General features: G+C 41.6%; 1 protein-coding gene across 3 annotated transcripts in view; it reads left to right on the top strand.

Moving 5' to 3' along the window:
• SNX18 (sorting nexin 18) overlaps nt 1-19404 on the top strand; it is a 49636-nt gene extending 30232 nt beyond the window's left edge. For 2 of the 3 annotated variants that reach the window (XM_061129801.1, XM_061129798.1), the window contains one exon: nt 19053-19404. In XM_061129801.1, the coding sequence (XP_060985784.1) occupies nt 19053-19288 (236 nt within the window). In that variant the 3' untranslated portion in view covers nt 19289-19404. Of the gene's footprint in view, nt 1-17177; nt 17426-19052 lie in introns of those variants that run through there. The other variant, XM_061129799.1, reaches the window with a different exon arrangement.
• The last annotated feature ends 1864 nt before the right edge of the window (nt 19405-21268 follow it).

Raw genomic sequence — 21268 nt, 5'->3', positions numbered from 1 at the left:
CTTGGGCTTCACTAGTACTGTTGTCTTACATTTATTCATAACAATACAGCAGTTTCTTAAATGCCAGTTTTTAATTGTCTTGAATTCTGCTGCTGTTCTCATCATTAAGGACTTGAAAAATGTTTTGGTCTCTCAAGTGAAGCATGTCAAGTTTATATATAAACCTTTAAATGTCATTCTTTCCTAAGTTCATTTTTTTCTATTAATTTACTAAGTCAGTTTTTCCATTTATGCTTTTATTTCCTCAGAATTGAATACCATGGTTGATACTCTTAAATCCATAGGCATTATCCAATATCCTCATTTCCAAACTTGTCTTTGGCTTACAGAATAAGCAAAACAAGGTATTATTTATTTGTAGACTAAAAATATTGAATATTGTTTTATTTCCTTCAAAATATTATGATTAGTGCAGATCAGCCATGTTTTTCTTTTAAAAAATAAACAAAGGTTGCTTTATTTCTCAGCCTCAGTGGAATATTATAATTATTTTTTTCTCCAGTAATCAAGGAGGCATTTATTTAATGTGAAAGATTTAAACAGAAAAATAGAAGACTGAATTCACTGTCTTAAGCTTCCATCTGCAGTTGCCATATAAGTTGTTCATGAAATTCTGTACTGTTTGATTAATTTAAATCCGTAAGCCATTTGGAAGTCCCACTGAATATCTGCTTCTGTTAGTAACTTCAGTAACTATTGACCTTATAACAATAAATTGTGAGTGAGGTGTTTTGAAATAGTAGCTACTGTACATCTAGCACCTCACACATAGTAGGTGCTTAAGTAATTCATGTGCTTTCTCTGTTGGGAATAGTCACTGTTGGTTGCTAGCTGGCAAGCCAGCTCCAACAAGCCTAATCCAAAATGTGAAGGGTCACGATGGGTACAGGGACCTGGCAAATCCCACACAGGGCCAAACTCCCATCTAGAACTAAGCTTGCCATCCATGTGGGACTTTGTAATCTGTCAGGTTCTTATCGTTATGGGTCTATTTTATTTATTTATTTTCCTGTGGCTTAGCTTTCTCAGCCTCTTCTGATACATCTAAAATGGCCAAGCTATCTTGCAGTTCACAGATTTCCTTAGGCCAGTGGTAGAAACCAGACCCAAGCTGGAGACATCACCTGTGGCCCAAGATTGGGGGCTGGGTCATGAGAAGGAGAGGGCCTCTTAAAGGGTGTTTGAAAGAAGAAAGGAAGCCACAGGAACTACTGTGAAGTTCAGCATTCAATTCCTCTTGGTCAGGGTCAGAATCAGCTATGACAAGTTCCCCTTGGTCACAGGTAGAAGCAACAGACGATGTTTCCACGTGCTAAGTTCTGGTGAGTCTGAGGAGTGGTGGAGTAAACTTCTAGGCAGAGTAGGGAAGGGTGCTATGCTATGGGTCTGGGGGCAGGCCCCTGGAAAAACCCAGCTTGGGGATTTGCCTCTGTCCCAGGCCTCTGACTTTGTGGGCAGTTAATCTAGGATTGAGTCATAGCTAAAGCCTTTCTAGGGATCACGAGTTCCTCCTTCTTGGTCTTGATTTCCCAATCCCATTATTCCTGTGGCAGAGATGGAGCTTCCAAAAGTGGCTTGTTTTATTAAGTCATGTTTAGTCACTCAGCCTTGTCCAACTCTTTGTGCCTCTTTGGACTGTAGCCTGCCAGGCTCCTCTGTCCATGGGATTCTCCAGGCAAGAATACTGGAGTGGGTTGCAATTTCCTTCTCCAGGGAATCTTCCCAACCCAGGGATCAAACCTGGGTCTCTTGCATTGCAGGCAGATTCTTTACCTGCTGAGCCATTGAGGAAGTTCCATTTCCTTGGATGAACTTGTCAGAAGCCAGTGTTACCTGTGAAGCTATCTTAAAAGGGGCTTAGAAGGACACAAGATGTGTGACATTCTTTTGCTGTGCATCCCATCAGTGTATGTGGAAATGATTTCTAAGTTTGAAGTGGCTAGATGCATCAGATCTTATTTTTCTAGTGGTTTGAATTTTCAGTTACTCCAAGAAATAGCCGTCAGGACTTAATAACTGCTGAGTTGCTGGACTTCTCTGCCAACATAGTGGGGAAGCTGACCCAGCATATCTGTGAGAAAGAGAATGCCTTGGAGCCAGGGGTCATGTCCTATATCCTACTCTGAATGACCTCAGGCAACTCACCAACCCATCTCTGAGCCTCCATTGTAAGATAGGCCTATTTAGAGTTTATTGAATGATTGAGAGTATTAGATTAACCAGTATGTACAGTCCTTCACCATTCAGCAGTATTCCCTCTCTAAATGACAACCATGGGAAGTGATAAAAATTCCAGAAGTAGGTACTTAGTAAATGATAGCAATGTTCCCAAATGCTGTGTGACCTTGAGGTAGTCACTTAACTTCTCTGAGTCAGTTTTCTATCTGTGAATAGGACAGACTGCTTCACAGAAATTGCAAGAATTGAATGACACATAAAGAACCCTGAGCCCAGTGCATGGCAAGAGTAAGAATGATAGGTTGTGATTATGTGAGAAGGGATGAGATGTTATAGGGACCTTGTATAAGCTATAAGGAACCCACACCCCGGTCCCCATCAGACAGGACTTCCCACTGTAACCTTGTACCTGTCTTGGCCAGCTCTCCCCCATCCAGCTCTGGCTCAGATCTAGACCCCTCTCCAGGTTCCCAGAATCCTAGCACAGCATCCTTGCATATTCTGCCTAGAAGCCTAACTCATTGCTTCTCAGACTGTAAATTCTTCCTGCTGGGTGGGCAGAGGCTCAGCTCTCTAGAGAACAACCCTTTTCCATAAGGATCCCCACTTGGTTTTAAAGAGTTTAAATACCAGTATGTTTACAAAATTGTCCTGTAGCTCTTACTAAGATATCTGAAGAAGACAGCTCAGAATTCTGCTTTTGTTCACCCATCACCAAGTTAATAATGGTTTTATTGATGTCTGCTGTGTTCACACCCTAAAATTAAGTACTTGAGGCCTAGGATGAACGAAGAGGGGCAACATGCTCTGTGTTCAGTGTCTCAGCCCTGACCTCATGAAATGCACATTTAGACACATTTCTAAATGACTATCATTGTGTTCATTCTGGGAAGTTGAGTTTAACACCTTCGAATGACTTTGGGAGCAACCATGCCCTGTATCAAAGAAGTCATCCATGTAGACCAAGTTTGGTTAAGACAATGTGGTAGTTCAGCTTTTGTTCAACCTCATGGTTTTAGGAAATGCAAAGTTTTCGTTTTTAATTCAAAATGGTTCACTTGGGGAGAAAAATGCTTTGTAAAAGTTGGAGTATGGTTTAGTATCTCGCAAATGGAGTATGGTTTAGTATCTAGCAAATTAGTTTCAGCTTAAATCCTGCAGTGTTTCAGTGTATCTGTTGATGTTCAGAGTCTGTAGCTTTGATCACTTATGTCCTGGCCTCTGTTCATGAACGCATTTTGAGTCACCTGGAGTAGCGAGGTGCTAGCTGCATATTTAGTACAAGGCGGCAGCCACATGAGACCAAGTCCATGTCCTTTATCTGAACCCAAATACCTATGGGAAAAGCAAAGCCTTCCTTGGGGAGAAGGGGGGAGCCTTCTTAACAAGTGGTGCTTTTTAATAGCTTCTATTCTAGAATCCATGGAAAGAAAATCTGACGTTTTAGATACCCATGCTGATAGGTGATCCCATGATAAATTGTACAGTTACCTGAAGGATTAAGACAATAGGTATCAAACATCTAAAAAAAAAAAAAAGAAATATCTTCATATACTAATATAGAATTTTGCCAAGAAAATTATTTCTGGAAGTAGTGACAAGCAATTGGTAACAAGAATAACATTGTTTGCTTTGGGGTCTGGGAACTGGATGACAGGGGTAGGAGGGAGATTTTTTTATTATATGACTTTTTATATCTTTGAAAGGTTGAATGTATTTTTTTATTTTAAAAATAAGGATAAATTTTAAAGTTGACAGAGGTACTAGTCAAAAAAAAAAAAAAGATACACAAACAAGATTAGAGCCATAACTCTGTGCCAACACCTCTGAGACCTGGAAGCAGATTGTCCAAATGTAGAAGGAACAATCTGTGGACAATGGACTCACAATAGTGACAAATTAGCCTTCACTGTGATATTCCTTGTTGAAATCCAACAGCATTACTAAGTGTACTGTTATCAGCATGGGTAAAGCAAACTGTAAAGAGAGAAAGTGAAGTGAAAGTCACTCAGTCATGTCCAACTCTTTGCAACCCCATGGACTATACAGTGCATGGAATTCTCCAGGCCAGAATACTGGAGTGGGTAGCCTATCCCTTCTCCAGGGGATCTTCCCAACCCAAGAACCGAACCCGGGTCTCCTATATTGCAGACGGATTCTTTACCAACCAAGCTATTAGGTAAGCCAGACTGTGAAGAGAGGTAGGACCAAACCATAGTCTTGTTTTCTGTAGTCCAGTTTACTCTCTTGCCCTCCTCCCTACCCAGTGAAACCTTCCACAATGCTCCTTTGTGTCTGGTCCCTTCCCTGAACCCCTGTCACTTTTGTGATGACATTTAGCAAATAAGCACACATGGCTCCTGGGCTGAGATGGGTTTCTTTTTCCTACTGCTTACATCTAGAGTGTGTGTTATGCTCTAGGTGTGGTGCTCTCACTGGCCATTAAGTACATTATCTATAGAACTGACTTAAACAAAACCATTTTGCAAACAAGGATACAGGCTTCTAGACATTCTGTGACGGTTACACTAGCCAGAAAGAGACAGAGTTGGGATCTGAACCCAGGTCACCTGATTCCAAGGCTGCTTCCAGTGGCTCAGAAATAAAAAACCTGCATGCAGAGTAATAGCTGCAGGAGATGTGGGTTCAATCCCTGGGTTGGGAAGAATCCCTGGAGGAGGGCATGGCAATCCACTCCAGTAATCTTGCCTGGAGAATCCCGATGCACAGAGGAGCCTGGTGGGTTACGGTCCATGAGGTTGCAAAGAGTCGGCCATGACTGAGGCGACTTAGCACGCACGCACGCACCCACCCGACTCTGGGATCACGTAACCCCACAGCTCGGTCTTATTTGAGCACAGAGGTGCAAGTGCTTGAGCCTGGGAAGGGGGGGCGTGACATTCCCCTGGACCTGCCCTGTCCTCCTCCTGGGGGCCCAGCAAGCAGCATGCAGGGCCCAGGCAGTAAGTGCGGGCGGGGGGCTCTATGCTTGGAGAACAAAGGATGTGTGAGACTCGCCTGGTTCACGAATTACACCTAATTGCATTTTAGGAAAAAAGGAAAGGCCAAAAAATCTTAACCCTCTGCATTCACACTACCAGCACAAGTGGTTAGCCTTCTCGTGAAGGCTGTTTTCCACAAAGACAGACCTGGGTTCTGGTTCCAGGAGGAAGGAGCCTGTGGCCACAGGAGGAGGGGGCTGGGGAATGGCAGTGCAGTTAGCCCACAGCAGTGATGAGCCGCTGTTTTGACTGTCAAATCCATAAATGCCAGGTTGCTGCTTTGTGTTTTCCCTAAACACAACTGGCAGAGTTTGCCTAAACACAAAGGCGCAAGCTGAGCTCCAGAATCAAGAGGAAAACTGGCCTCCTGGCCTCTGAAGTGTTGGGGCAGGGGGTCTCATGGGTCAAGACCAGAAACTCACCACAGTGGAAGCTGTTTGGAGTCTGAAGCCCTAAATAAGATGAGGAAGTCACCACTGCCCTGCTGTTTTTTTCACTCCTTCAATAGGAAAACTTTGACTGGAACTAGACTACATATCCTCTCCTGCTTTACTCTGGGAAACCAAACCCTCATCAAAAGGTTGCTGTGAAAATGTAGTCACCCCAACGTCATCACTTACTTTTTGGAAAGCTTGATGAATCTGTTGGCACAGTAGAGATATCCTGACTGTTTAATAAATATTTACTGAATGCCTATTTTCTAGGTATTGTGATAGGCTCTAGCGGCAACCCACTCCAGTACTCTTGCCTGGAAAATCCGATGGACAGAGAGGAGCCTGGTAGGCTACAGTCCGTGGGGTCGCAAAGAGTCGGACACAATTGAGCGACTTTACTTACTTAGGAATTTTTTACTTTTGTACTTACTTTACTTTACTTTTTTACTTTACTTACTAGGAATATAGCAGTTAACAAAACCAATCAAAATCTCTGCCCTCACGTATTTACGTTCTAGTGGGGAAGATGTAATAATCAAATGTATCAGTGAAATATGGTATATTTAGATGATGACAAGTGGCATGGAGAAAAATAAACTGAGATGGGGGTGGGGATAAGTAGAGAGAGGTGGGAGAATTTGTTATTTTATATAAAGAGGTCAGGACAGGCCTCCCAAACTGAAGTAAAGACCTGAAGGACTTGAGAGTGAGCTCAGGGGACACCCAGGGGAGGAACATTCTAGAAATTCAACAGCAAATGCAACGGCCTCAGCATGTTTGAGGATTTGACAGTCAAAATGATGACTAATCACCAAGGGAGGCAGTGTGGGGTGGGAGTGGGAAGTGGGGTGAGGGGTAGAGGTAACACAGGGCTGCGTAGGAGGAGATGAGGCCCAGAGGTGTGGGTTCAGGTCATAGATGGCCATATATAGGCTGTTGTAAGGACTTTGGCTTTTCCTCTGAGATGGGAGCCAATGAAAGGTTTGAGGGAAAAGAGCATGACCTGCCTCATATTTTGACAGGGTGACTTTAGGTGCTTGCTGGGAGCAGCAAAAGCAGAAGCAGGGAGACAAGTTGGGAGGCTTTGTGATAGCCCAGACACAATGGGAGTCAGACACAACTGAAGCGACTTAGCACGCATGCATGCATTGGAGAAGGAAATGGCAGCCCACTCCAGTGTTCTTGCCTGGAGAATCCCAGGGACGGAGGAGCCTGGTGGGCTGCCGTCTATGGGGTCGCACAGAGTCGGACACGACTGAAGCGACTTAGCGGCAGCAGCAGCAGCCACAATGGAGGCCACACTAAAATGGAGGCAGTGGGAGATGAGGGCAGTTGGGTGGAGACCCCTGACCAGGGTGCCGTGTCCCCACTATGGAGCTTATGAAGCACAGGTACAGTGCCTTCCTGGTTTTCTGTGGCTCCATGGGTGACAACCACTCCTTCCAATTAGATAACTTCTTACTCTGTAATTTCACAGTCTGGCTTGCTCTGATTCAAGAGCCATTCATTCTCCTTACCATGACTCTTCCCATTAAGTACTGATTTTGTAACTAAGCTCTCAGAGAATACCCTATGGAAGTCCCCAGGGGCCCCTTCATTACTGTCCCCAGGTATAAGAGCCTGAGAGCTCTGACACAGAATATTAACTTCCGTGGTTCTGTATGCCCTCGTCTGTATTTCAGCAGTAGATTGACTATCCTGGTCACAGCCTGAGAATCTTGCCTCTCTGTTGGCACGGTGATGTCTGCCTGGTTGCCATGGAGGCTACCTCTGACCAGTGATGGGATCTCCAGCATAGGGGTTGAGGGCCCAGTGCTTGCCTCTCCATCCACCCTGGGGACCTCCCAGTTGCTTAGTCAGGGTGTTGCCACATGATATTTGCAAACTGAGTTGACAACTTTTAACAGAGTGTTCACAGTCCTTCTCACTATGCATCTGCAAATGCATGAAGATGCATTGCTGTTCATGGTCAGGCCTGCACCATGATCAACACCCGCTGGGCGCCCAGCGTGTTAAAATAGAACATCCTGGTACCACTGTCTGTCCTTCGTGAGACTTTTTATTGAGACTTCCTTTGGCTCCCATTTGTTCATCTGTGTTTTATTTTGTTTTGTTTTTACCATTTTCTTTGAATATCGCAAATGAATTGATAAAACTTTAAGGAGTTCCTGAGTCAGTCTCTCCTACTTTCATTTATGGTATTTTTTGTTGTTGTTGTTCTTTTTTTTTTTTTAATTTTTTATTTTATTTATTTATTTATTTTAATTAGTTGGAGGCTAATTACTTCACAACATTTCAGTGGGTTTTGTCATACATTGATATGAATCAGCCATAGATTTACATTTATGGTATTTTTTGAACTTGGCTTTACACTGGCATCACTTGACAAACTTTAAATATATATATATATATATTAAAATGCCTGGACCCCACTCTAGACCGATTGAATCGAAATCTAGAAAGTGGGTCACAGGCTAGAGCCTATTTTAAAAGCTGCCCAGATGATTTTGAGGCACAACTTGGCTTTCTTTCTTCCAGTCAATATAAACAGGGCCTGGCAGCGGCAGTCTGTTGCAACATCTTATTCACCAGGCTCCCAAATGTTCCCTCTACGTGAGGCCTTACAGAGAGTCAGATACAGGGAAAGGATTGAAAGAAGAAATGTTCATTATATAAATTTCAAATCTGTTCCATTCCCAGAACACATGGTCTGTCATGAACTGTGAATTAATACATAATGTTATTTCGTTGTGTTTTGTATGTGTTAAAACGAATGATCTGTTAAATATAGAATATACCATAAAATGTTTTTACTTCTTTAATGCATCAGGGCTTTAGAGAACTAGGAGTGACTTCAGCCTGCAGAGCAGAGTGCAGGGGAGGGACTTCTGGAAGCCAGGTCTTCCTTTTCCCACCCAGGATTGTGCAGATCCGTTAATTCTCTCTTGAAAGGAAGATTTTGTGATTCTGTCATGAAGGTGGGGATACTGAGGTTCAGAGAATGTAACAAAGCTAATTATGTGAAAGTCCTTGTGTAGGGTTTTAAAGTTGACTGGTTTTTTCAAATGCCACCCAGGTCACACACCCACAGTAGACCTCATACCAACCGGCCTTTTGTAAGCTGTTTCCTCTACTGGGATGGGCTTCCAAGTCTTCTTTGTCTGGCTGAATCTCACTCCTCCTGTGGGATCGGATTCAGGCATTGCCTCCTCCTGGCGACTGTCCCTGTCCCGCCTTCCCCCCCTGACTTCCTGCATGAGAACCTCCTGTGCCCCCGAGGTACCCAGGCTTCGCTCTGCTTTGCCATGTCTTGGACTGAGGGATAGTCCTTTTGCTCCTTCTCTTCCTCCTCTAGTCAGTCAGCTTTTCTCTGTATTTTCCAGTGTTTAACAAGTGCTTGGGTGGATTTACAGGTCGATTATAAGAAGGAAATGAGACTGGGTGAGCCCAGAGTACTATAATCTCAGTGTTGTGTTCTATTTGTTATGCATTCACGATTAACTGGAATCCCTTTGCTATGTTTTACCTCTCTTCTATTTAAAAATTTTTAAAAATTCATTTTTGGCTGCACTGGCTCTGCGTTGCTGTACTGGGACTTTCTCTAGTTGCGGCGAGCCGGGGCTGCTCTCCTGTGGCAGCGCATGGGTGCATTACGGTGGCTTCTCTTGTTGTGGATCACAGGCTCTAGGGCATATGGGCTTAGTTGCACCGCAGCATGTAGAATCTTACCACCCCAGGGATTGAACCTGTGTCCCCTGCCCTGGGAGGTGGATTCTTAACCACTGGACCACCAGGGCAGCCTCCTCTCTTCTATTTTAAATTGATGGGCAGGCCCCCGCCAAAAACAGAAAGAGACAGTACCTCCCGGGGAGCAGCTTGCTCTTTGGTGAAAGCCTAACATCCTCAACATCCATGATAACAATGCAATATTTTGTCAGGCTTTTATTAATGGCTATTAAGTTTGCTTACAAATTTTTTTTTTTTGGTCACAAATGATGCTGCAGTGAGCCTCTTTACTCACTATATTAATTTCCTGTTGTTGCTGTAACAAATTATCACACACTTGGTAGCTTAAAACAAATATACTGGAACTTCCCTGGTGGTCCAGTGGGTAGAGTACATGCCCCCAGTGCAGGGGGCCCAGGTCTGATTCCTGGTTGGGGAACTAGATCCCACATGCTGCAACCAAGGAGTTGAGGTAATAAATAAATAAAAATAAATAAATATATTATCTTACAGTTCTGGAGGTTAGAAAGCAAAAATAGATTTCGTTGAGCTAAAATTAAGGTATTGGCAGGGCTGCATTTTTTCTATGGAGACTCAAGGGAGAATCCTTTTTCTTGCCTTTTCTAGCTTCTGAATATCACTGCCTTCCTTGCCTCCTGACTTTCTTCCATCTTCAAAACCAGCAGACATTGAATGAGTCTTTCCCACACCAGCATTGAATCACTCCTATACTGACTCTTCTGCCACCCACCCCTTATCCACATTTAAATAACCCTTGGGATTTCATTGGGCCCACCTGGTATCATCCAGGAGCATCTTATATTAAGGTCAGATTATTAGCAACTGTAATTCTGTTTGCAACCTTTATTACCTCCTGCTATGAACAGGACATATTCACAGGTATTCAGGTTCTAGGGATTAAATTGCTAGGCATCTTTGGGTGACCATCATTGAGCTTAACATAGCCACATCTTTGAATATTTATATGACTGTCTTTGTTGAATAAATTAACTAGAAATGAACTTGCAGAGTTGGGGATTGAGGGGAGACACACAAAATTTTTCTTGAATTCTTTTTTTTTTTTGCTTGTAGGATCTTAGTTCCCCAACCAGGGATTGAATGCAGGCCCTTGGCAGTGAAATCCCCAAGTCCTAACCACTAGACTGGGAATTCCTAAGTCCTGAATCTTTAATGCTTTAAACATTTGCCAATCTTACTCTTAAAAGTCAATTAGTACTCCAGAATTTGAAAACTGAGGATATCTGACATGTACATTGACATTAAGAAGCTGATGAGACACAAAAGTGTCTGTGATCCAAAACTTGATTGAGTTTGCACTTTGAAGGTCTAATGAAAGTGTTTTTTTCATCTACTTAATCTTTGACACTGTGTTTTGCTTAGGTTAATATTTAAATAATTTTGCATTCTCTAAGTACCATCAGTTGATGACTAAAGATGTGGCACAGAATCAGTGAGAAGGGAAATACCCTGTGTTGAACATTTTCTTGCTAGCAATTCATAAAATAGAATCCGAATCCACTGGTTTATTAATTTATTAATTAGTCCATTGATATTTAATATATTCTTAATGCACACCAGGCACTGCCTGACCTCCAAGAATTTCCAAAACAGTGAAAGGGATAAGACACAAGTGCCAGTACATGGCAGATGATTTGAGGATGGACTGTACTTATGTAAAAGTCATCCACTGAAATTTATATCATCTAACATTATAATAGGTCACCTTTATTTTGGAAAACTTTATGATTTTTAACTAAATAGATAAATGAGCAATGTATCGATATAACATGTAGTGGCCAAACTTTTGTCTCAGTATAAAAATTTAAGTCTCAAAAAATAATCTAAAAATTTGATTATCTGAAATAAGCCAGTCACAAAAACACAAATTCCACTTATAAGAGGTACCTAGAGTAGTCAGATTCATAGAGATGGAAATTAGATTGGTGGTTGCCAGGGCTGAGGAGAGGGGAAGATGGGACTTCTTGTGTGACAGGTATAGAGTTTCAGGTTTGCTATTAGATGAAAGGATTTCTGGAGATCAGTGGTAGAACAATGGAAATATACTAAATACTACTAAACTGTACACTCAAAAATTATTGAGATGGTAAATTTTATGTGTTTTACCCGTGATTTTTAAAAATCTAAAAGATGATAATCTACTAAGCAGTCATAGGAAGAAGTTACTGCAAACATTTATTGAGTGCTAACTGTGTTGGGCAATTCCATGCATCATTTTGTTTAATCCTCTCAACAGTCCTCTGTGGTAGGTATTATTTGATCTGTTTTGTAGGTGAAAAAACTTGAGTAACTTACCCAGAGTCACACAGACTGGGATTTGAACTGGATTTATCGTTTTCCTGTGTCCTCATGCCTAATCACTGAAGGTGCATGAGTGAGATGAAAGTGATTTACACTGGGAACGCTAGCCCAAGTATTCTCTAAAGTTGTTGTTGTTCAGTCACTAAGTTGTGTCTAATTCTTTGTGACCCCATGGATTGCAGCACACCAGGCTTCCCTGTCCTTCACTGTCTCCCAGAGTTTGCTCAAACTCATGTCCATTGAGTCAGTGATGCCATCCAGCCAGCTCATCCTCTGTCGTCCCCTTCTCCTCCTGCCCTTAATCTTTCCCAGCATCAGGGTCTTTTCTGATGAGTCAACTCTTAGCATCAGGTGGCCAAAGTATTGGAGCTTCAGCTTCATCAGTCCTTCCAATGAATATTCAAGGTTAACTTACTTTAGGATTCACTGGTTTGATCTCCTTGTTGTCCAAGGACATGGTAGACATGGTCATATTAAAAGTGACACAAGGATACACACTTAGCTGGAATATAAAATTCCTAGAAACAGTCACTGGCTTCCCCAGCTAAGGTTTATCTTACTAAGTAATAGGATGTTAATTCCTTTTCTTTCTTCCCTCCTTTCATTCTTTCAGTATTAGAGTAATGTCTACATCATGGTCACCCAGAGCAATATAATAATATAATATAATATATATATATTATATATATAATATATATATAATTAGAACTGCCTCTACCCATATCATTCTTTCATCCAGAGAGGGCTGGGAAAGATCTTTAAGGGGCGAAGGGCTTGCCCCTCCTGTTCCTCTTCTGATGCGGGCCCTGTATGACATCACATAAAAAGTTATTTCCTGCTTGGTCCTTATCTTGAATGCTGACTAAATTATTAGCCTTACTTCCTTTACTTATGTGTAATGGAATTTAGAAATAAAAGCAAAACCACTTCCTATTGGAGTTTATACTTAGGTTCCTTAAAGTTTATGTACTTGGATGCTTTTTCCATCTCTGGGGACCATTAAAGTTGTTTGATGTAGACAAAGAACAAGCCATAAAATGTCATGCTGAAATTCAGTGGGAGTCCTGGATTAGCTACTACTCATGTACTAGTGAATGTCTTTATGACCCAAAAACTTGCTAAAGACTGGAAAGGAGTAAAAGCATGGAGGTTTTAAAATTAATTTTAAAAGACAGCTATTATAAACTAAATCACCCCCATGTAGTTCTTGGATGGTACCCTATGCAGTGTGAGGTAATAGAAAAGGCACCGGACTTATATCCTCATTTTGGCAAGAGAAGATGGAGCTGCTGATCCCAAAGGGAGGCATACTGAGTGACAAATCTATGTGAAAATGTAGGGTCCCTATCCTGTAAGGAGAGATGGTGATGTCTGAATTTGTGCTCTTCATTAGGAGACCAGCTGGGTATCGAGTAGCCACTACCAAGAGGGTGAGCTCTGAGAAGTTTACATTTTATCAGTTATTAGTGTCCATATTAAGATGGCTCTATGATAAAGAGTCAAGCTAGTAATTCACTAAACCAATTGTCTCCTTTACCCCTTTATATGAGCAAAAATTTCCCCCTTGTCCCCCGAAACTTACTCCATTCATTGTCAAATGCTGAAATAGGGTGCTTTTATGAAACACATATGGAGAATGTCATTTGTTGAATTCATGGTCTTGAGAATGAAAAATACTCCAGGTCTTCTGACTATTGACTTTTAAATAGAGCTTGTGTGTCATTATTGTTCCCCTTATCAATAGGAAGCAGATATACAAAGGACAAAATCTCATACAAAGCAACAAGTTTTAAAAATTTATATATATATATTTTTTCATCAGACCATGATTATTTGGGGGAAGCTTAGCATTCAGTTTGGATTTTTCTGAAATGAGGTTTTTGTTTTTCTGATGATAAAATTAATACATGATAAGTAATACCTATTAAGTATAAGGAAGTGTTATAAAAACAATTGCTCCCATTAATTGAGCAGTTTTCCTTTACCCATAGAACTCCCTGCTAAGTGCTTGGCTTCCATGAGCTCATTCCATCCTAAGAGCCCTTTCCTGACAACAGTGCTCAGGCATCAAGAGTGAGGTAACTCTCCAGAGGGGTTTAAATCCAGGTCATCTAACTCAAGGGACACTGCTTTATACCTGGTTCGGGAAGATCCCCTGGAGGAGGAAATGGCAACCCACTCCAGTATTATTGCCTGGAAATCCCATGGACAGAGGAGCCTGGAGGGCTACAGTTCATAGGGTCACAAAGAGTCAGACACAACTGAATCGATTTAGCATGCACGCATGCCATCTAACTCCAGAGCCTGTGTTCTTAATGATAATATAGTCTTCACTGTTTGTTTCTGGCCTGTTTTATAAAAATATGATAACATATAGGCAGATCAATTGTTTGTGATATTTAAATATTCTTTATATCTTTTGAGTAGAATGTGGTGGTTATGAGAAGGGACTGGTAAGAAAAGGGACCATCTCTTCCCTCCGCCTTTTGGATGCAGGCTCTCAGGCTGGGACTCCACCTGACCCTCCCTCTATTTGGTGACCCAAGCAGTAGTAGCTCTAACCCTGGCAGGACTGATTTGACGGCTCAGGAGACCCCTTAAGACCCACTCCTACAGTTTTTTGTATGGATCTGATTCTTTATATTTCCCCTTCTGTTTGAGATAGCTTGAATAGTTTCTTTTCTAGAGCTGAACCCTGGACTAATAATGACATATCTATTACATGCATTTTATAGTACATGCAATTTTTATAATTGAAACCAGATACAATTTGTTTTTTCAGGTTAATATTTTCTCAGAAATATTGAATAAATTTTACAATGAAGTATTTACTTTTTGGTCTGAGCCACCAGGGAAGCCTCGATGTTCCTTTATATAAAAGTAGCATCACTTATCTTCTATTCCTTTATTTATTTATTTTTATTAGTTGGAGGCTAATTACTTCACAACATTTCAGTGGGTTTTGTCATACATTGATATGAATCAGCCATAGAGTCTATTTCTTTATTAATGGACATTTAGATTCTTTTCAGATTTTTACTGTTATAAATGAGTACTTTTTGGACATAGTGCATTCATTTTGTATTACTGTTGTGACAGATTACTGTAGACTTAATGGCTTAAAACAACATGAAGTTTGGGAAGCCAGAAGTCCAAAACTACTCTTACTGGGCTGAGTTCCAGGTGTTGGGGAGGACTGCATTCATTCTGGAGGTTTTAGGGGAAGAGTCATTTCCTTGCCTCTTCCTCAGGCTGCCCACATTCCTTGGCTCCTGGACCCTTCCGTCTTCAAAGACAGCAATGGCTGGTTGAATCCTTCTCATGATGCATCACTCTGACACTGACTCTCCTGCCCCTTCTTTTACTTATACAACACTAGTGATTACGTTGTGTCTACCTAGGTAATCTATGATCATCTCTCCATCTCAAAGTCATCTGCTTAGCTCCCTCAATCCCACCTGCAGCCTGATTCCTCCCTGCCATATAGCATAACATATTCACAGGTTCCAGAAATCAGGATGTGGGGAACCGTTTGGGAGAACCATGATTCTGCCTACCACATGCAGTAATTCTGCTCTGAGGAGTCCATCCAGCAGCAAAAAGCTGCGATGCAGTTAAAGGAAAATTTTAAAGCCTTCTGACGTGTCAAATATAATTGTACCAACTTATATCCCATTAGAAAGTTTTAAAAATTTCCAGCTCATTCTCATCACAGTGCTGCTAGCCTGGAATATTACTGTTCTTCAGTATCTGTCTGGCATAGAAGATTAATAAACACAACACCTGCATGTCATGGAAAGTTCAAAAGGTACAGAAGAATATACAAAGTAAGTCTCCTGCTTACCTGTATCCTCCAGAGGCTACCACTGATGCCAGTTTCTTATATGTCATTGCAGAGATATTCTGTACATATATAAGCATACATGTAAACTTGTCTCTCCTTTTTATATACATGGTAATATACTATGCACATTCTTCTGATCTCCTCATAGATTTTTCAAATAGGATTGGTGTGGGTAAGTAAATATAATATCTCTGATCTAGAAGTTACTGTATGTTCTAAAATAACCACAATTAAGATTTATTTGGGGACTTTCCTGGTGGTCCAGTGGTTAAGAAACCACCTTGCAACGCAAGAGACACAGGTTCAATTCCTCGTTGGGGAACTAATCTCACGTGCCACAACTAAGACCTGATACAGCCAAAATAAATAGAATTTTTTTAATGAGAAAGATTTATTTCAGTCAATGATGGGACCCTCTCATCTCTTCCTTACAAGCATGAGTGCATTAGGATTCCATTTTTCGTAGGTGCAAAGGCATATGGAAGGAAATGCAATCTCTGAAGAGACATATGCAATTCCATCATTAGATTTTAATGTTGTATTTATGCTGTGAAAATGGATGGTGTATTCTGTAATGAGAAAACAGTAGCTGTTTCAAGCTCAGAGAAACTTATGGTATAACATATAAAAATGTGAAATAAAAAGGATTTCTCTACTATGAATTCATATTTTCATAAAGGATTATTCTATCACCATTATGTAATAATCTCTTTCTGAAACTCTCTGTAACATTCCCCAATTATGGTTTGCGGCTGCTGCTGCTAAGTCGCTTCAGTCGTGTCCGACTCTGTGCGACCCCATAGACGGCAGCCCATCAGGCTCCCCTGTCCCTGGGATTCTCCCGGCAAGAACAGCGGAGTGGGTTGCCATTTCCTTCTCCAGTGCATGAAAGTGAAAAATGAAATGAAAGTGAAGTCGCTCAGCCGTGTCCGAATCTTAACAACCCCATGGACTGCAGCCTACCAGGCTTCTCTGGGATTTTCCAGGCAAGAGTAGTGGAGTGGGGTGCCATTGCCTTCTCTGCAATTATGGTTTAGAAGGTAATAATTTTATTGGAAGCAATCTATTATTAATATTAAAGAAATTCAACCCAGCTTCCTTATATTCAAATAATAATCATTTATAAAACATAGAGAAAAATATCATTCATGATAGTAGCAAAAACTGAACATATAGGAAAAAACATTAAACACATATTAAAGATTCTAATGAATAAATGGAGAGATACAATATTTTAGAAAGTATAGAGTCTTAAAAATCATACAACTTGCCTCTAGTCTCCACATTTAATATAAACACAATCAAAACTCCAGTAAATTTTTGAAGGAAATTATTAAAATGATGCTAAACTTAATCTAGTAATTAAAGTGTGCTATTCTAGAGAAGAAGAGTACAAAAGAAATTTTTTTCCTTCTAGATATTGAGCCTTATATTAAAGTTATAATAATTACCATAGTATGACATGGAGGCAGAACTAAACAGATCAATGGAACAGAATATGATGTCTAGAAATAGATTTTAATTTTAATGGAAACAAGTAGATGCAAAAGAAGGCCCTCAAATCGTTGCAGAAAAGATATTATTCATAAATAAACTGGGACCAATTTGCTTCTTGTTTAAAAACAAATTGCATATATATTTTTTGCATTGCAGCATGGGGATGTGGGATCTTACTTCCCTGACCAGCGATCAAATCCAAGCCCCCTACAGCAGAAGCATGAAGTCTTAACCACTGGACCACCAGGGAAGTTCCCAGAAAACAAATTATAATTCTTACAACAAAATAATAAACTTATATATATCAGATTTCTTTACAAAGTGAAGTCACTCAGCCGTGTCCGACTCTTTGCGACCCTATGGACTGTAGCCTGCCAGGCTCCTACATCCATTGGATTTTCCAGGCAAGAATACTGGAATGGGTTACCATTTCCTTCTCCAGGGGATCTTCCTGACCCAGGGATTGAACCGGGGTCTCCCGCATTATAGGCAGACTCCTTAACATCTGAGCCACCAGGGAAGTCCTTTCTTTACAAAACATAAACCATAAACATTAAAGGTGGACATTTACTGGAATTTTTTTTTTATAATCTTGAGGAAAGGAATAATTTTGCTTCTTTAGTTTTCTTCTCTTTTAGGATTTGACAAAATACTGTCCACCCCACATTCTTTCTTTAGATTTGTCAAACTTATGCGAGTACAATCAAATTTTGCTGATTTGGGAACAAAGGTGACTTAGCCTTTAAGCAGAAGTATGGATGTGTGTGTGTGTGTGTGCGCGCACATGTGGTGGGGAGAGTTGATATTATGCTGTGGCCCTCATGAAATGTGTGTGAGGACAAAAGTCACTGGCAAAGAATTAGAGTGAGGTTTTTCTGACCTAGGACAGGTTGAGGAGGGGCAGGGTGCGAAAGATCTGTTGGAGCTGTTTGTTCAGTGAAGGCAAATCAGCGGGGGACCAGAAACAACCAGAAGGTGTCATGTGCATTTTAGAGTAGGCAGATTTGGGGCTTTCCCCAGCCCTAAACTGCCTTGGCTGGGCGTTAAAGATGGTTCATTTTGTCCTTACAAAAGCATCAGGGCCATGTGATGGAAGGACAAAAGAAAGGCACTAGAAGGATGTGCCTTGCTTTCCACTGCACCTCTTACTCTATAGAAACCAGAACTGCTTAAGTAGTTCACTGTAAACCACCAGAGTATGTGCTAACGAGCAAGTGGTACAGACAAGATCACAGACTTAGCAGAAGTGACTGTTGGCTGTAAAGAGCGTGATGGCGCCCCGGAGGATACTCAGGAAGTATCTCATGTTGGCCCAGCAGCTCAAAGTACCTTGGCATCCACTTCTTGCCTGGTCTCCTGGGGCTCCCTCCGCCCCTGTGGAGACCGCTGGTGTGCCAGTTGTGCCTGGGGTCTCTGCGTGGAATGTTCTGTGTTTGTGGGGAGTTGCTGCTGGAAGGGAATGTTGGTCCCTGGGTTTGGGAACTTCTCCTGTGTGTAATGAGTGTCTGCCTCCTAATGTACTATTTGCTTTGAAAGTTTCCTTAGAAACCTTGCATATAATACTTAATTCACCCTTGGCTCTGTCCTGACACTTTTTTTTGTGGAAGTCACAAGGACTGTGCTTTTTAATTGTGGCCTTTTGTTTCTCTCCGCTTTCCCTCAGTCTCCAAAGTGTGACCATTCAAGAGGGCCAAGGCCTCATTTGTCACGCCAAGATTTGTGTCTGTGCTCTTGGCAGGACATGTTGTTAACCTTTAAGTGCTACATCTCTGGAGAAGAAGGATGTGCTCCAGTGACACACTTTGGGTTAGAAATTTTGCTAGTGGTGGCAGAAATAACACCAACAGGGGACTTCTCTGGTGGTCCAGTAGCTGGCACCCTGAGCTTGCAATGCAGGGGGCCCGGGTTCAGGTCAGGGAACTAGATCACACATGCCGCAATGAGGAGTTGGCACACCATAACTAAAGATCCTGCATGCTGCAACTAAGATCCAGTGCAGCCAAATAAATAATTTTTTTTTTTTTTTTTCAGAAAAAAGAAATAACAGCAGTACACAAGCCCAGTTCTATGGCAGGTGTGGGCATCCCTATGCCAAGCCTTGGAAAAGCAGAAGCTATGCCGTTCTCTGCCACATCACCTGGCCTCCATCATCTAGGCCCTCAATGTATACTCCCACTTCTCTTGTCCTGTCCACCTTCTCTCCTCTCCAAACTGCTGCACAACCATTGTCCTCCTCATTCCCAAAGGAGAGAGAGCTTTGGGTCTGAAGAAGGACAGCACCCAAGAAACTGCCCCAACCTCTTTTATAGTTCCTGCTTCTTCTGTATAACCCAGCCCTGAGGCCCAGAGGACAGGGCTAAAATAAACTTTGATTCCAAAATAATTTGGGTGTTGATAATGGTTAGAGTGCAGAGAGGCCTCAACCATCATCAGTTGTCCTTCATTACTTGTGGCTGAAAACCCTGAGTTGAGTGGCAGGTTTTTTCTAAATGAAAATTGTTTTCTTTTTTCCTGATTGTCTATATAATATGAACTCATTGTAAAAACTTCAGAAAATATAGAAAGATGTAAAGAAGAGGGTACCCCCTCCCAACCCTCAAATAATCTGGTTAAGAATTTTGGGGTCAAAATTTCTAAGCTTTTCCTATGCATGCACATCCATTTATACTTTAAAAAAATGTGACTGTATTATTCATGATGTTTTGTAAACCATTCGATGTATTGCCACACAAAACCAACCTAAAACTTAGAGGTATAAAAGAGCAACCATTATATTACAGCTCATGAATTCTTTAGGTGAGGCGTTCAGAGAGGACAGAGCTGGGATAATTTTCCTCTGCTCCATGAAGTCTAGGACATCAACTAGGAAAACTCAAATGACTAGGGGTAACTGGAATATCTGGGGTCTGGAAATACCTGGAAGCTTCTTTTTATACTCACAGAGTTAACAACTGAGTTGGGCTCAGCGGGATTCAGGACTCGGTTGTGATTGTACGTGAGAGTACCTGCATGTGACTTTTCCGTGTGGTTTGAGCTTCCTCATGACATGGTAGGCCTCAGGGTAGTTGAAGCTAATGACTGATCTAATGACTGACGTCCTTATAGGGAGAGAAATTTGGACTGAGACACACAGTCCACAGAGGGAGTATGCCATGTGAAGATGGAGCCAAAGATTGGAGTGATGTATCTATGAGTCAAGGAATATCAAGGATTGCCAGCACCACCAGAAACTGGGAAGAACTAAGGAAGGACCCTCACCTAGAACCTTCAGAGAGCATGTTCCTGCTGACAACTTAATTTTGGATTTTTGTTCTCTAGAGCTGTAAGAGAATAGATATCTGTCATTTTAAGCCACCAGAGTTTATAACAAGTACTTTGTTATAGCAGCCCTAGGAACCAAACACAGTTACCCATATTAACATAGATCTGTGTCACCATTTCAGAGTTGCACAGCAACCATCAGTTCAGTTCAGTCACTCAGTCGTGTCTGACTCTTTGTGACCTCATGGACTGCAGCACGCCAGGCTTCCCTGTCCATCACCAACTCCCGGAGTTTACTCAAACTCACGTCCATTGAGTCAGTGATGCCATCCAACCATCTCATCCTCCGTCATCCCCTCCTCCTCTTGCCTGCAATCTTTCCCAGCATCAGGGTCTTTTCCAATGAGTCAGTTCTTCACATCAGGTGGCCAAAGTATTGGAGTTTCAGCTTCAACATCAGTCCTTCCAATGAATATTCAAGACTGATTTCCTTTAGCATGGACTGGTTGGATCTCTTTGCAGTCCAAGGGACTCCCAAGAGTCTTCTCCAACACCACAGTTCAAAAGCATCAATTCTTCAGTACTCAGCTTTCTTTATGGTCCAACTCTCACATCCATACATGACTACTGGAAAAACCATAGCCTTGACTAGGTGGACTTTTGTTGGCAAAGTAATATCTCTGCTTTTTAATATGCTATCTAGATTAGTCATAACTTTCCTTCCAAGGAGTAAGAGTCCTTTTAATTTCATGGCTTCAGTCACCATCTGCAGTGATTTTGGAGCCCCCAAAAATAAAGTCTCTCACTGTTTCTGCTGTTTCCCCATCTATTTGCCATGAGGTGGTGGGACCAGATGCCATGATCTTCGTTTTCTGAATGTTGAGCTTTAAGCCAACTTTTTCATTCTCCTCTTTCACTTTCATCAAGAGGCTCTTTAGTTCTTCTTCACTTTCTGCCATAAGGGTGGTGTCATCTGCATACCTGAG

Source organism: Dama dama, chromosome 25 (genome assembly GCF_033118175.1).
Source record: "Dama dama isolate Ldn47 chromosome 25, ASM3311817v1, whole genome shotgun sequence".
Lineage (NCBI taxonomy): Eukaryota > Metazoa > Chordata > Mammalia > Artiodactyla > Cervidae > Dama > Dama dama.
This window is presented reverse-complemented; position numbering and strand designations above follow the sequence as displayed.